At 42.3% G+C, this 14,414-nt stretch overlaps 1 protein-coding gene across 2 annotated transcripts in view; it reads left to right on the top strand.

Moving 5' to 3' along the window:
• CNKSR3 (CNKSR family member 3) overlaps positions 1–8,517 on the top strand; it is an 80,824-nt gene extending 72,307 nt beyond the window's left edge. For both annotated transcript variants that reach the window (XM_023532156.1, XM_011362714.2), the window contains 4 exons: positions 1,236–1,360; positions 3,738–3,946; positions 4,444–4,533; positions 6,983–8,517. In XM_023532156.1, coding sequence (XP_023387924.1) covers positions 1,236–1,360; positions 3,738–3,946; positions 4,444–4,533; positions 6,983–7,281 — 723 coding nt within the window. In that variant the 3' untranslated portion in view covers positions 7,282–8,517. The remainder of the gene's footprint in view (positions 1–1,235; positions 1,361–3,737; positions 3,947–4,443; positions 4,534–6,982) is intronic.
• The last annotated feature ends 5,897 nt before the right edge of the window (positions 8,518–14,414 follow it).

Raw genomic sequence — 14,414 nt, 5'->3', positions numbered from 1 at the left:
ATCATTTTGTTGTTGTTATTGTTAGTCTATAGAAGAGAGAAGATCGAAGGTCTCACATGAGATTTAAAGAAATGTCTTTTGAGACCGATCTCATGATTAAAATTGATTTGAATGATTTTATGATTTTAAAATTAACTTGTATGTACGCGTATGTGTATACAATGCTAAATTAAATACCCGAGGTTGTGCGCTGACTATGTGCCGAACAGAGTGCTAAGCTCATTACATGTAATATCTCACTTCGCACCGCGGCCCTGTGTTGGTGCTATTCTTGTCCCCATTTATTCCCATTTTATAGACAAGGCACAGAGAAGTTCAGCGATTTACCCAGAGACACACAGCTGGTAAGAGGCGCAGTAGTTCCTTTTCATCTGTGGTTTCACTTTCCGTGGTTTTAGTGACCTGCAGTTTCATTCTCCTGTGGTCAACCCCTGTCCAGAAATATTAAATGGAAACTTCTAGAAATAAAAAAAACTAATCCGTTTAAATTGCTCCCCCTTCTGAGTAGTGCGATGAAGTCTCTCGCTGTCCTGGTCCATCCCTCTATCAGATTGGCTATTTTGAGAGAGAGACCACATTCAGATAACTTTTATTACAGAATGTAGTTAGAATTATTCTATTTTATGATTAGTTATTGTTAATCTCTTACCGTGCCTAATTTATGAACTGAACTTTATCACAGGTATGCACGTATAGGAAAAAACATAGCATATATAGGGTTCGGTGTTATCTGCAGTTTCAGGCATCCACTGAAGATCTTGGAATGTGTCCCCGGCGTACAAGTGGGACCGCTGCATAGCCAGGATGGCACCCACATTGTCCGAGTCCCCAGCCCACCCTCCTAGCCAATGGTAGCGTTGTTAGTGATTTGTGTGCACTAACTCATTTAATCCTCGCTGCAACCCTGTGCAAGAGATCCTGTCAGCACGACTCTGTTTCAGAGGAGGAAACTGAGGCATGAGCTTTTAAATGATTTGTTCAGAGCTAGAATTTTAACCTGGGCACCTGGCTCCCAAGCCTCTGTCTCTCACGATGCATCTTGTCTTTCAGAGCCCCCAGTGAATTCTGAGTGTCTCAAAGAACAATACAGGGCAAATGCTGCTAATAGCTATAGACACATGAATGACCTCGCCTCGTTTACGCTGGGGCTGGGGCTGGCTTTGGGGAGGGGGAGACGTGCACCAAGAATAATCTCCGAGGTAACCTCTGCCCTTTTGCACTTACCCCCGTTTCAGACCTCACCTCCACCCACGACAACCCAGTCCCCCGAAAGCACCATGGATACCTCGCTGAAGAAGGAGAAGCCAGCCATCCTAGATCTTTATATTCCTCCCCCGCCGGCTGTTCCCTACTCTCCCCGGTACGTCAGAGTCCATGTTTGCGGTGTCCATGGAGATTCTAAGTAGTGGTGTGAAGACCACGCAGATATTGAGAGGAAAAGTCGCCGAATTCCAGTGTGACGGGGTTGAGTCTTGAAATTGCCATTAAGGAGTGTGATTCTGGGGTTGGGATGGGGAGTGGGAGGATTGGGTGAAGGTGTGCCAGGGTACCTACTGCCAGCTGTAAGATTAATAAGTCCTGGGGCTGTAACGTGCAGCATGGTGGCTGCAGTTACCAACACTGTGTTTTGTGTTTGCAAGTTGCTGAGAGAGTAAATCTAAAACATGCTCATCAGAAGAAAAAAAAAGAATTTGTGACTATGTGAGGCGATGGATATTAACTAAATTTATTGTGGTGATCATTGTGCAATCTACACATATATAAAATCATTATGTTGTGTACCTGAAACTAATACAGTGTTATGCCAATTATATCTCAGTAAAACAGGGGGGAAAGTGTCCCTACGTTTTCTTTAGGGGGACATGTAGGGGCAGATCCAGGTTTTGTGGGTCTTGAAGTGTTACAGTTTGGGGAAGAAGGGCTCTTTATGAAAGTGTGTGCTCTTGGAAACACACTGATTTGGCTCCTCCTTGGCCATTGAAAGGGGCTGTTTGGGGGGTTCCCACATGGTAAATTCATCTCTGGGAAGGAAGATAATAAATATTCCTGGGAGATTAAAGTTATAGCTTTATTTTGCCGAAGGGGATGTCGTTTTTATAGCACTCAAAGAAACATGAATGTAGGTGTGGATGTACTGTATTTGCATGCACATGTGTGTTTGTGTGTGTGTCTATTATAAGTTCTTAAAGATTGTTGCTTTCTTACTGGCTATCTTAAGTGTTTTAAGGTATGAATGTGGTTGTACCAGATGATGTATAGGTATGCTATGTAGGCTTATTTATATCAACGTACATATTTGCATATGCTGGTAAAACTGGAGAATCCGGCTCATTTATTCGATATACATCTATTTAGTGTCGGGCCTCTGTGACCATCTTACACAAAACAATGTAGTTCTTGCTCCAGAGAACTGCCAATGTCTTAGTCAACTGGTCAAGAATAAATTGAGAAACATGTAATTATGCTATAATGTTTCATAAGACAAAGTTCAAGTTGAACATAGGGTGATGTTTTACTTTATATTGGAGTTTTTCATTTGCTTGTTTGTTTTTGTTAAACTGAACTATTTGCTTCTATTATGTTTCTTCTCTGGGCACCAAGATGAATTAACACCATTTCTCTCTTCTTTGAGGCTTGGTTTGCCCAGAATTTATTAAAGCATATAGAGCAGTTACCTTACGTGATCAGGGACATTCTGGTTGTTAGACAGGACCCTTCCCTGAAGTCGCAGACCAGAGTCATGTGGCCATGAGGTCTTAGGTGTGTTTAAAGTGACAGGTAGTGGCCTTTGCAGATGGAAAACACAGTTTCACTGATGAGTAGTATGTGGGTTGTTCTATCAGAAACTGTAGGGAGGACACCGTTAATGAAGGATATCTTCTGAGTGATGAAAAATGCACACAGTTACAGAGGATGAGTAGTGAGTCACGAAAGCTTTGTGAACAGGATGCTATTGCCAGGTTTAAAAGTGTAGAAAGAGGTAGACCCATGGGGGGAGGGGCGTGCAGGTAGCTGGCTCACTGGGATCACCACACAGGCGAGGCTGATCTTCAGACTGTTTTTGTACTCAGTTGATTCTGTGATTTGTCTCGTCGTTTTTTTAGAGGGATCAACCAATGGAATTTATTAGAGGTAAAAAATTTAACCAGTTGGTAACTTGGACTCAACTAAAATGAATTTTAACTTTTTATTATAAGCTGACATTTCGAAAGAATCAAGTTGGATTCGATGATCCAACTTTTGCCAGTTTCTGTCCGTAGTTCAGAAAATAGACACCTCGCATGGGGGACTATAAAGGCCCCTTTGTATTTTTTGACATAATTTTCAAATCTAACAACTGCATTATACATCGAGCGTCTTCTTTGCTGGGTCTTGGCAAAGATACTACTCTGGGTATGAGAAAAATGGTTCAAGAGATCACACCTTCTCTCGTGATTCCTGTAGCAAATAATGGACAGTTCAATGGTAGGACAGATGTCCAGGGCAACCAGAGCTGTCTTTTCAAAGCTGTCAATATATAGGACCATGGAAAAAAATTTCATTTTCCCTTATTTAGTAGGTGTTTACTCTAATTTAATAGGATCTCTCTGTATTTGAGGGGCAACTGGGATTGAAAAAGTAATGATTTTTCCCCCCAGTGGGAAAGGGGATTCAGATTTTCTCATGGATGTCTCCTGTAATTCTTCAGTATGGGAGGGTCTTGGTCAACAACTTCATCATCGCCTACTGTCTTCCAGGGATGAGAACGGGAGTTTTGTGTATGGAGGATTCAGTAAGTGTAAACAACCATTGCCTGGTCCCAAGGGTTCGGAGTCCCCAAATTCCTTCTTGGACCAGGAAAGTAGAAGACGGAGATTCACCATTGCCGACTCTGATCAGTTGCCTGGGTATTCGGTGGAAACCAATATTCCGCCCACAAAAATGAGACAGAAAACACCATCTTACGGTACGTTTCTGAGTGTGCGTTTTGTTCTGCTGTCCGCTGTTCTTTTCTTCTCCACCCCCTTCCTTATTTGGAGCCGTCAGATGAATCTGGCAGACTCTACGGGTAATCTGAGGAAAACATAAACCTCAATGAAATTCTAAGTATGAGACCTTTATTCATCTCTGTAAAGCGAAGCCTTGTTGAGTCACTGCTCTGCCTGGCATCAAAGCCGGTGGGTGAGATCATGTTACAGTTTTAGCTTTCAGAGGCTGGGTTTTAACTTTGGAGTTGTTTTGCTCTGTACACACCACAGACTCAAGTTCAGCGTGCCTCTGTCCTGAGTGCTCGCTCACGGAAATGCGATGCTTGAAACTACTTTCTTTATTTTAAAATAGGTTATTGCTTCTGCTTAACTGAGTGTGACATTGCAGGGGTGGCGGTCTAAGTTACACATAAAGGGAAGGGTTCTCCAAGTCCAAACACTCAGCCCTGTCGCCTTCCTTCCCCTCCCGCTGAAGGCAAGCCCCGGCCCTTGTCCATGCCTGCGGATGGGAGCTGGATGGGGATCGTGGACCCTTTTGCCAGACCTCGAGGTCATGGGAAGAAAGGTAAGTTTAAGCAAATAGAATCAAATAAGGAGCGAGGAGGCCCAGGCCCCAGTTTCAGCCCTATTCCTAACTGCGGTTAAGGATAGAGGACTCAGGATGGAGGACTTAGGGCTTCTGAGTCTCATCTTCTCATCTGCAGAATCAAAACTGCTAAAGAGCTCTCAGATCCTACTTATTTCTAGAATGGCAGAATTATGCAATCCTAGTGAGCTCTTAGGAGTCTCCTAATTAGTATTGTGTGCTTTGAAAAGGCCATAGACGTTAACGGTCCAATTTCTAAACAAGTAGAAATAAATTATTCGTTAAACCATCTCATCCCAAATTTTATGACTATAATTATTGGAGTCTGATGTTTTTAATGAACAGAATGGAGTTTTTCCCTTCCAAATCCATCTTGTGTTAGAGAGTAACGACCGTTGGAAAAGAAATCTGTGTTTTAATTCACCCTGTAATCAGTTACTGGTTATTGCACTGGTCTTGAGGGAAATGTTTATAAATAGTCTTATTTTTTGCTAGTTTGTATTTGATTATCAACCCTGGCAGGGCATTTATAGCGTTGTTTTGGTAGTGCTGAAACAAAAGCAGATGAAAAGTTAAAGTTCAGTGGGTCTCAGATAGTAAAAGGAAGAAGAAGAACATTCTGGAGGCCCAGCTTCCAGAACGATCAACCCTGAACATCTCCCAGACACTTGGTAACGTGTGTCCCCTACGTACCCTAATCACCTGGATTATGCTAATGCGGAAGAGGGAGAAGACAACTGTGGAAGGTCCAAGATACCTCTAGGTGACGTGTGAAAATCAGAGCAGTCAGCAGGTGGCAGGGCTGTCCTTTGTTTAGATTTAGAAATGTCAGCATCTTCACCGCCATTCTTTTAGCCCGTTAAGCCCTTGAGTTAGCCCTTTGGTTCCTTTACATATTGAGAGATGGAATGAGGGAGTGGGGGAGTGTGAAATCAGTAAATGGAAACTGATTTGACCCCCTATCCCATTTTCCACATTTTTCTTGTATGATTGTTTTAGAATAAAAGGTGTCTGTCTGCACAAAGGGCACTTAAAAAAAATAACAGCTTTCCTGTGATATAACTCACATACCATAAGACTCACCCTGTTAAAGCGTACAATTAATTGAGTGGTTTTTACTATGTGCATGGAGTTGTATGTCCATCGTTACTGTTTAATTCTAGAACATTTTGTCATCGCGAAAAGAAACCTGACTCATAAGCGGTCACTTCTCGTTGCTTTCTTCCCGGCCCCTGGCAACTGCCTGCCAATCGACTGTCTCTGTGGATTCGCTTATTCTGGACATTTCGTATAAATAGACTCCTACGATATGTGGCTTTTTGACAATGGGCACTTTTTGAAAGTAACTTCCCCTTTGATCGCAAAAGTAAAACAAGTACATTGAAAAACATCTAGAAGGTGCAAGAAAATAAAACTCAATTGTAATCTGCTTCCCCAACCAAGAAATAACCACTCTGAACGTTTTGTGGATCTTCCGGTTGTTCTTATACATGTTTTATACACTTAGAAAAAATGTGCAGAATGGGAGAAATGGATGTTCACTAATACTATAAGGTGGATATTATCTAGAACATTTTTTAAAGTTACCACATTAATATTCATCTATCTTATGGTTATAGCACCTATTTAAAATAAATAGTCTGCTATTGTTATTTCTGTTTCTTTCTGCCCCGATTGTAAATGATGCTTCATTAAGCACCCTGGTACATAGATCTTTGCACAGTTTTAGGAGTGGAATTTCTGAGTCAAAAGAATGCTATATGTCACCAAAGTGCCCTAGTAGGTTTCTATTTAGTTTCATACCCTCCACACCCCCCCAAAAAGAGAGAGACACTGGCATCTAGGGCAGGTTCATTCTTCCTTGCTCAGAAATGTCCCAAGCATGGCAGAGCATTAAAATTTTTGGACCCCATCCATTAAAGGTGAATAGTGCCTGTCTTTCATTCAGGTGACAACTGAAGTCTTTCCTCCCTTTTTAAAGGCTCCTCAGTGGTGCTCCAGGATAAGAACCACTGTTCTAGAAGCATGCACTATGTGTCGCATGCACTGAAAAAGGACGGCTGGGGAAAGAGTGATAGAATCATACAGTTTTCTTTTGTTTTTGTTTTTTTTTTTTGATTTCAAGCAAAATTATGAAAGTTCTTAAAGGTAAAGAAGGGTGGGCTCTCTGACTCTACCCTGCCCTTGTGTCACCTGTCAGGTGTGAAAGCAGCCTGAAGTGTGTTGGCCCTCTTCCATTTGTGCCTTCTAACCACCCTGTGGGGAGGGCCTGGCCATCCGCAAGGCCTTGGAGCCTGTCCGTGGGAGGAGGGTAGGGGCTGGCGCCCACTTTCAGAGATGCATCGGAAGTCCGAGCAGGCTGCGGCCCGCTGAGCAGGCTGCAACAAAGGGTTATTTTAATGGACTTGTGGGCTTTGTCTGCAAACAGGTGAGGATGCTCTTTGCCGGTATTTCAGTAACGAACGGATCCCTCCCATCATCGAAGAAAGCTCCTCTCCGCCGTACCGGTTCTCAAGGCCCACGACCGAGCGGCAGCTGGTCCGGGGCGCGGACTACATCCGCGGGAGCAGGTGCTACATCAGTTCGGACCTGCACAGCAGCGCCACGATTCCATTCCAGGAGGAAGGGACCAAAAAGAAACCCGTCTCGGTGGGGGCCAAGTCCTCGTCCACAGAACCGTCCGTGCTGGTCAGCTGGTTTACTCGCCTGAAACTGTTGACTCACTGAGCCCTGTCTTCGCGGACTCCTCCCTGTCTCCTGCTCCCAAGTGCCTTGCTTCCCGCGTGGACGACCTGTTCTGGTTCTCTTCATCCACAGTATTATGTAGAGACATTAAGCAAATTCTTAAAAAAAAATTTTTTTTTTTTGAAAATCGTACGCCGTCCTTTTTGGAAATTTGAAGTAATTGGGTGAGACCAAATCCAGAAGGTCTTAGGCGCTGGCTTGTGGAGGCAGAGGAAAGAAATGAGTAGAGAGTCTGCCCTTTGTTCTTCTTTAGAGTTGGGACCTGGAGACACTCTGCAAACCAGAGCCTCTGCCAGAAATGTCACGGTCATTGGGAGGAACTGGGGCATTGTTCATGGTGGGAGCGGGATCACATTGGTGGCCGTTGTCACACAGATGTGTTGGTTTGTGGTCCAACTTCTTCGCCTGAAAAAGCCAGTGGAGAAACATTTTTGTTTTGATTTTTTTTTTTAAGCGACATCCCACATTTGTAAGTGTAGTATCTTTGACTTTGAAATCACAAGTGTCTGCCTTTTTCAGAGCACAGACGTAAGTGTAGGCCTGTTACACTTGGTTGACCCCCTTTCCCTAACAATCTCAGTATAGGTCAGTTAATACAGAAACCCACAAACACAGTGACATAGGGCTTATTACACACAAAGACGTTTATGGTTCCGAGGGGTGGTGTTGTTGTTGTTATATGTTATTGTCTTTAAAGGAAAAGAAGCTATAAGATTTGCTGACAGCCAAAGTATCATTCAGAAAAGTGAAACAAGACAGGTTTATGAGAGAGACGTCAGTTTGCACATTGACCTGTTCAGTGCCTATCTTCCAGGAAAAAATGGACAGTTCTTCAAAATTGTACACGTTTTGCTAATTAGAACCATCTTGGAAAGTCTCACGGTCACAATTTTTCAACTAGCATCAGGTATTTTTGGAAAAGTATGTCTGGATATTAACTCTTGTTTAAACTGAATGTATGATATTTTGTTAGAATGGAAAAGTACTATCTTGTTAATTTAAGTGTTTTAAAATACAGTTGTATATTTTTCTTACTCTTAGTCACATGTAATTGAAATATTTCTGTTTCGCGTCATACACGAAGCTAATGAAAAAGAGTGTTCAAAGTATTTTCAGATTTACAAGTGACCACCATGGCTGCCGCCACCATGGGTGCTATTGCTAAAAAAGAAAAATAATAAACCTTCCCAAGCATTTTGGGATTTTATGGATTAGAAAGGGGGGTGTCCAGGAAGTGTCTGTAAAGTCACATGACATTTGGGGAATTTTCTGAGGTGTGCTTCTCGTCAGAGCTGGTATCCCCTACTTAAAAATACTCCCCACCACCCCATATCACTGGTATTGTTTACTTTGCTGAACTTCCTGAAATTCAATGAATTGGAAATTTCGTGGAGTTGGTAAATATCTTCCTTTTAAAATATCTTTGGTGGGTGGCGGAGGGGTAAGGGAACTAGCAACCCTTAGATACTAGTGGGACTGAATTTAGTCAAGCTACTGTCCTGTCAGCCTCTGAGAACTGCAGTGAGAATATGGGTGTATCACGGGGGATGGAAAGGGGTTTGGCAAACCCAGGGCAGGAGAGGCCGGAATGTGGTTCATTGGGTGCTTAACGGCACAGTGTACAGGCCAAAGGTGGGGGCGGGAGGTCTGGTAACAGGGCCCTGGTGACTTGGAGGGAGCCCTTGCCCATTTTACTGTTAGCCCGAGCTGGCTCTGTGCCCGGAAACAGGGGCGGCAACATCCCCTCTCACTCCCTGGGCTTAGGGGAGGGCTCCAGGCACTGCAGTTGGGCTGAGTGATGAGTAAAGTAGCTTTGGAGGTCTTAGCTAGAGATTAGCTCCTCTTCGGGGAAGAAGATGCCACTTGTGATCAAGTGAAAAATGAGTATTCAGAAGTCAGTCTTAACTATAGGCAGTGCCCAGCTTAAATTCCTTAAATTCCGATACAGATGGGTATTCTTCAGACTGTTCCCCGACGCCCTGGTGCCGGGGGGGTCGGGGAGGCGGGGGCAGCGAAGTTTCTGGGCTTTCTACCTTCAGTCAGCCTCCACAGCTTCTTGTTTATTTTTGTTTGGAATTTTCTTCTCAATTGTGTTTGAGAAATAGATTGCTGCTTAAAAAAAAAGTTTATATATCACTCTATTGTCGAGATAATAAGTAATAGTTTCATGCTAATTTCTTGGAAACTAATGGAGGCTGCTTGCCTCAACTGCACCCCAGGCTTAACGGCGGATGTGTGTTAACGTGTGAAGATGCAGAGTGACACTTTTTGACGTGATACTTCCAAACAGTGATTTCAAAAATACTACCAGACCCAATCGACACACGTCCCTTTTTATAAGAAGCATTTTATAACATCACTGCAATTATCAAATGAAAACCAATGACGATAAAACCTACCTTTGCATATAAAAGTGTCATCCCCAAATTGACTATTCTAAAATGAAGTTAATAGGGAATGTAACCGTCCTCTATACACATATATCAATTTAAGGTCCTCATTGAAATATAAATATATAAGTATCTTATAATGGAATAATTATTTTAATGTGTAAATGCTCTAGCATTGTTATATTACACAATGTAGTGAAATAACTTGTATCTCTGTGTAAAATCACCATGAACGTGGTGTTTATAAATGCAGACCAATACAGGCCAGCTATGTTGATAGCTCGACACCAGAAACAGATTGATGTCAGCAATATGATTTTCTAAAATGCAGCCAATTCTTAATAGAGCCCTAGACAAAACAGAGGTTTATACTAGCAACACACATGGAGTGCTTATTGGGTACCTGGCATTGTTCTAAATACAGCTTTATGAGGTGGGTGCCACTGTCACTCACATGTCACGCACCAGGAGTTATCCAAGGGTATGCAGCTGATAACAGCAGAGCTGGGATTAAATTTGAAGCAATCAAGCTCAGGTGTTCTTGTTATAACCACTTTGCTGGGCAGGCTTCTCTCAACAGATAGAACGCTCTAATCGCATTCCTAAAAAATCCAATGCATGTTAAAACTGGGCTAAGAATTCCCTGTGTGTTTATAGATAAAATAAGATTCAGAGCCTCAAGTAATTACCTAGGTTTCCATCCATGTGAATATATTATGAGGAAACTGAAAGTCGTGCTTACGGGGACCTCTTCGTTGTGAGGGGTCTTACCCGTGGGGCTTACGTGGCCCCCCTCATCATTGGCACCTTAAAAGCCCTCACATTTCCAAAACTGCCCGTAGGGAGCGGGACCATAGCTTTGAGACCAAGTGATTTAAAAAAAACCCTGTATCATCATTAAGTAGCGTTCGTTCAGTCTTTAAGTATTTATCCATTTCCTCTCTCTGTGTCTCTCTCCTTAGTTCTCTCCTCACTAAACTGGAAGTTTTAGATTCAGCTTTGTGGGTTGTTTTTGTTATTGTTTTCTTCCCCCACTTGAAAGTCAAGCAGTTGTTGGTTCCTCTGGCCCAAAGACCATGAAATATTTCCAAATTTCAGTTTGCTAGCCCTTGGAGAACCCTGTAAGGTATTTACGCACATACCTTTTCATACCCTAAAGAGCTTGAGTAAGTAAATCACATTGATGTTTGTATATTACCGGCAAAGAATAACCATCATGTTGCTTTATTTTGACCACATGGTGTGAATGGGATGGCCATGCAGACCTCATGTGGATGTTTTCACCTAGCGTATCTGGCATTAGTCTTTACAGACAAGTGGTTCCCTTTTTGCTCCCACTTGTGTGAATAGAATCACTGCATCATTTCCTGTGGGGTAAGACTACTGCGAGCTACTTCCTTGGAGATTATGTGGAAGGTAGACACCTTGAAAAGGAATCAGCTACTTCTGGTATGGCCGCTTTTTGGCTTGGAAAATGACATTTGATTTTCTTTTCTGAGTTACTCTGCTGATGTAATTTTTTTTTGTACGTTCATGCTAATCACTTGGAAGGTGAGTATTTAAAAATCTGTTGATTAAAAAGTGGCTTAAAGAGCCCACAGAAGCTGACTTTTCTGCTGTTTCTTCAAATTGTGGTGAACTCTATTAGGACCTAAAGGGACTAAAAAATAAATTTTATAACCTAACCTGTAGACGGTCACAATTTTTCAACTAGCATCAGGTATTTTTGGAAAAGTATGTCTGGATATTAACTCTTGTTTAAACTGAATGTATGATATTTTGTTAGAATGGAAAAGTACTATCTTGTTAATTTAAGTGTTTTAAAATACAGTTGTATATTTTTCTTACTCTTAGTCACATGTAATTGAAATATTTCTGTTTCGCGTCATACACGAAGCTAATGAAAAAGAGTGTTCAAAGTATTTTCAGATTTACAAGTGACCACCATGGCTGCCGCCACCATGGGTGCTATTGCTAAAAAAGAAAAATAATAAACCTTCCCAAGCATTTTGGGATTTTATGGATTAGAAAGGGGGGTGTCCAGGAAGTGTCTGTAGAGTAACATGACATTTGGGGAATTTTCTGAGGTGTGCTTCTCGTCAGAGCTGGTATCCCCTACTTAAAAATACCCCCCACCACCCCATATCACTGGTATTGTTTACTTTGCTGAACTTCCTGAAATTCAATGAATTGGAAATTTCGTGGAGTTGGTAAATATCTTCCTTTTAAAATACCTTTGGTGGGCGGCGGAGGGGTAAGGGAACTAGCAACCCTTAGATACTAGTGGGACTGAATTTAGTCAAGCTACTGTCCTGTCAGCCTCTGAGAACTGCAGTGAGAATATGGGTGTATCACGGGGGATGGAAAGGGGTTTGGCAAACCCAGGGCAGGAGAGGCCGGAATGTGGTTCATTGGGTGCTTAACGACACAGTGTACAGGCCAAAGGTGGGGGCGGGACGTCTGGTAACAGGGCCCTGGTGACTTGGAGGGAGCCCTTGCCCATTTTACTGTTAGCCCGAGCTGGCTCTGTGCCCGGAAACAGGGGCGGCAACATCCCCTCTCACTCCCTGGGCTTAGGGGAGGGCTCCAGGCACTGCAGTTGGGCTGAGTGATGAGTAAAGTAGCTTTGGAGGTCTTAGCTAGAGATTAGCTCCTCTTCGGGGAAGAAGATGCCACTTGTGATCAAGTGAAAAATGAGTATTCAGAAGTCAGTCTTAACTATAGGCAGCGCCCAGCTTAAATTCCTTAAGTTCCGATACAGATGGGTATTCTTCGGACTGTTCCCTGATGCCCTGGTGCCGGGGGGGTTGGAGGGCGGGCAGCGAAGTTTCTGGGCTTTCTACCTTCAGTCAGCCTCCACAGCTTCTTGTTTATTTTTGTTTGGAATTTTCTTCTCAATTGTGTTTGAGAAATAGATTGCTGCTTAAAAAAAAAGTTTATATATCACTCTATTGTCGAGATAATAAGTAATAGTTTCATGCTAATTTCTTGGAAACTAATGGAGGCTGCTTGCCTCAACTGCACCCCAGGCTTAACGGCGGATGTGTGTTAACGTGTGAAGATGCAGAGTGACACTTTTTGACGTGATACTTCCAAACAGTGATTTCAAAAATACTACCAGACCCAATCGACACACGTCCCTTTTTATAAGAAGCATTTTATAACATCACTGCAATTATCAAATGAAAACCAATGACGATAAAACCTACCTTTGCATATAAAAGTGTCATCCCCAAATTGACTATTCTAAAATGAAGTTAATAGGGAATGTAACCGTCCTCTATACACATATATCAATTTAAGGTCCTCATTGAAATATAAATATATAAGTATCTTATAATGGAATAATTATTTTAATGTGTAAATGCTCTAGCATTGTTATATTACACAATGTAGTGAAATAACTTGTATCTCTGTGTAAAATCACCATGAACGTGGTGTTTATAAATGCAGACCAATACAGGCCAGCTATGTTGATAGCTCGACACCAGAAACAGATTGATGTCAGCAATATGATTTTCTAAAATGCAGCCAATTCTTAATAGAGCCCTAGACAAAACAGAGGTTTATACTAGCAACACACATGGAGTGCTTATTGGGTACCTGGCATTGTTCTAAATACAGCTTTATGAGGTGGGTGCCACTGTCACTCACATGTCACGCACCAGGAGTTATCCAAGGGTATGCAGCTGATAACAGCAGAGCAGGGATTAAATTTGAAGCAATCAAGCTCAGGTGTTCTTGTTATAACCACTTTGCTGGGCAGGCTTCTCTCAACAGATAGAACGCTCTAATCGCATTCCTAAAAAATCCAATGCATGTTAAAACTGGGCTAAGAATTCCCTGTGTGTTTATAGATAAAATAAGATTCAGAGCCTCAAGTAATTACCTAGGTTTCCATCCATGTGAATATATTATGAGGAAACTGAAAGTCATGCTTATGGGGACCTCTTCATTGTGAGGGGTCTAACCCGTGGGGCTTACGTGGCCCCCCTCGTCGTTGGCACCTTAAAAGCCCTCACATTTCCAAAACTGCCCGTAGGGAGCGGGACCATAGCTTTGAGACCAAGTGATTTAAAAAAAAACCCTGTATCATCATTAAGTAGCGTTCGTTCAGTCTTTAAGTATTTATCCATTTCCTCTCTCTGTGTCTCTCTCCTTAGTTCTCTCCTCACTAAACTGGAGGTTTTAGATTCAGCTTTGTGGGTTGTTTTTGTTATTGTTTTCTTCCCCCACTTGAAAGTCAAGCAGTTGTTGGTTCCTCTGGCCCAAAGACCATGAAATATTTCCAAATTTCAGTTTGCTAGCCCTTGGAGAACCCTGTAAGGTATTTACGCACATACCTTTTCATACCCTAAAGAGCTTGAGGAAGTAAATCACATTGACGTTTGTATATTACCGGCAAAGAATAACCATCATGTTGCTTTATTTTGACCACATGGTGTGAATGGGATGGCCATGCAGACCTCATGTGGATGTTTTCACCTAGCGTATCTGGCATTAGTCTTTACAGACAAGTGGTTCCCTTTTTGCTCCCACTTGTGTGAATAGAATCACTGCATCATTTCCTGTGGGGTAAGACTACTGCGAGCTACTTCCTTGGAGATTATGTGGAAGGTAGACACCTTGAAAAGGAATCAGCTACTTCTGGTATGGCCGCTTTTTGGCTTGGAAAATGACATTTGATTTTCTTTTCTGAGTTACTCTGCTGATGTAATTTTTTTT

The sequence above is a fragment of the Pteropus vampyrus genome, unplaced genomic scaffold (assembly GCF_000151845.1).
Source record: "Pteropus vampyrus isolate Shadow unplaced genomic scaffold, Pvam_2.0 Scaffold78, whole genome shotgun sequence".
NCBI classification, from domain to species: Eukaryota; Metazoa; Chordata; class Mammalia; order Chiroptera; family Pteropodidae; genus Pteropus; species Pteropus vampyrus.
Note: the sequence above shows the minus strand (reverse complement) of the source record. Positions and strands in the feature narration are given on the sequence as shown.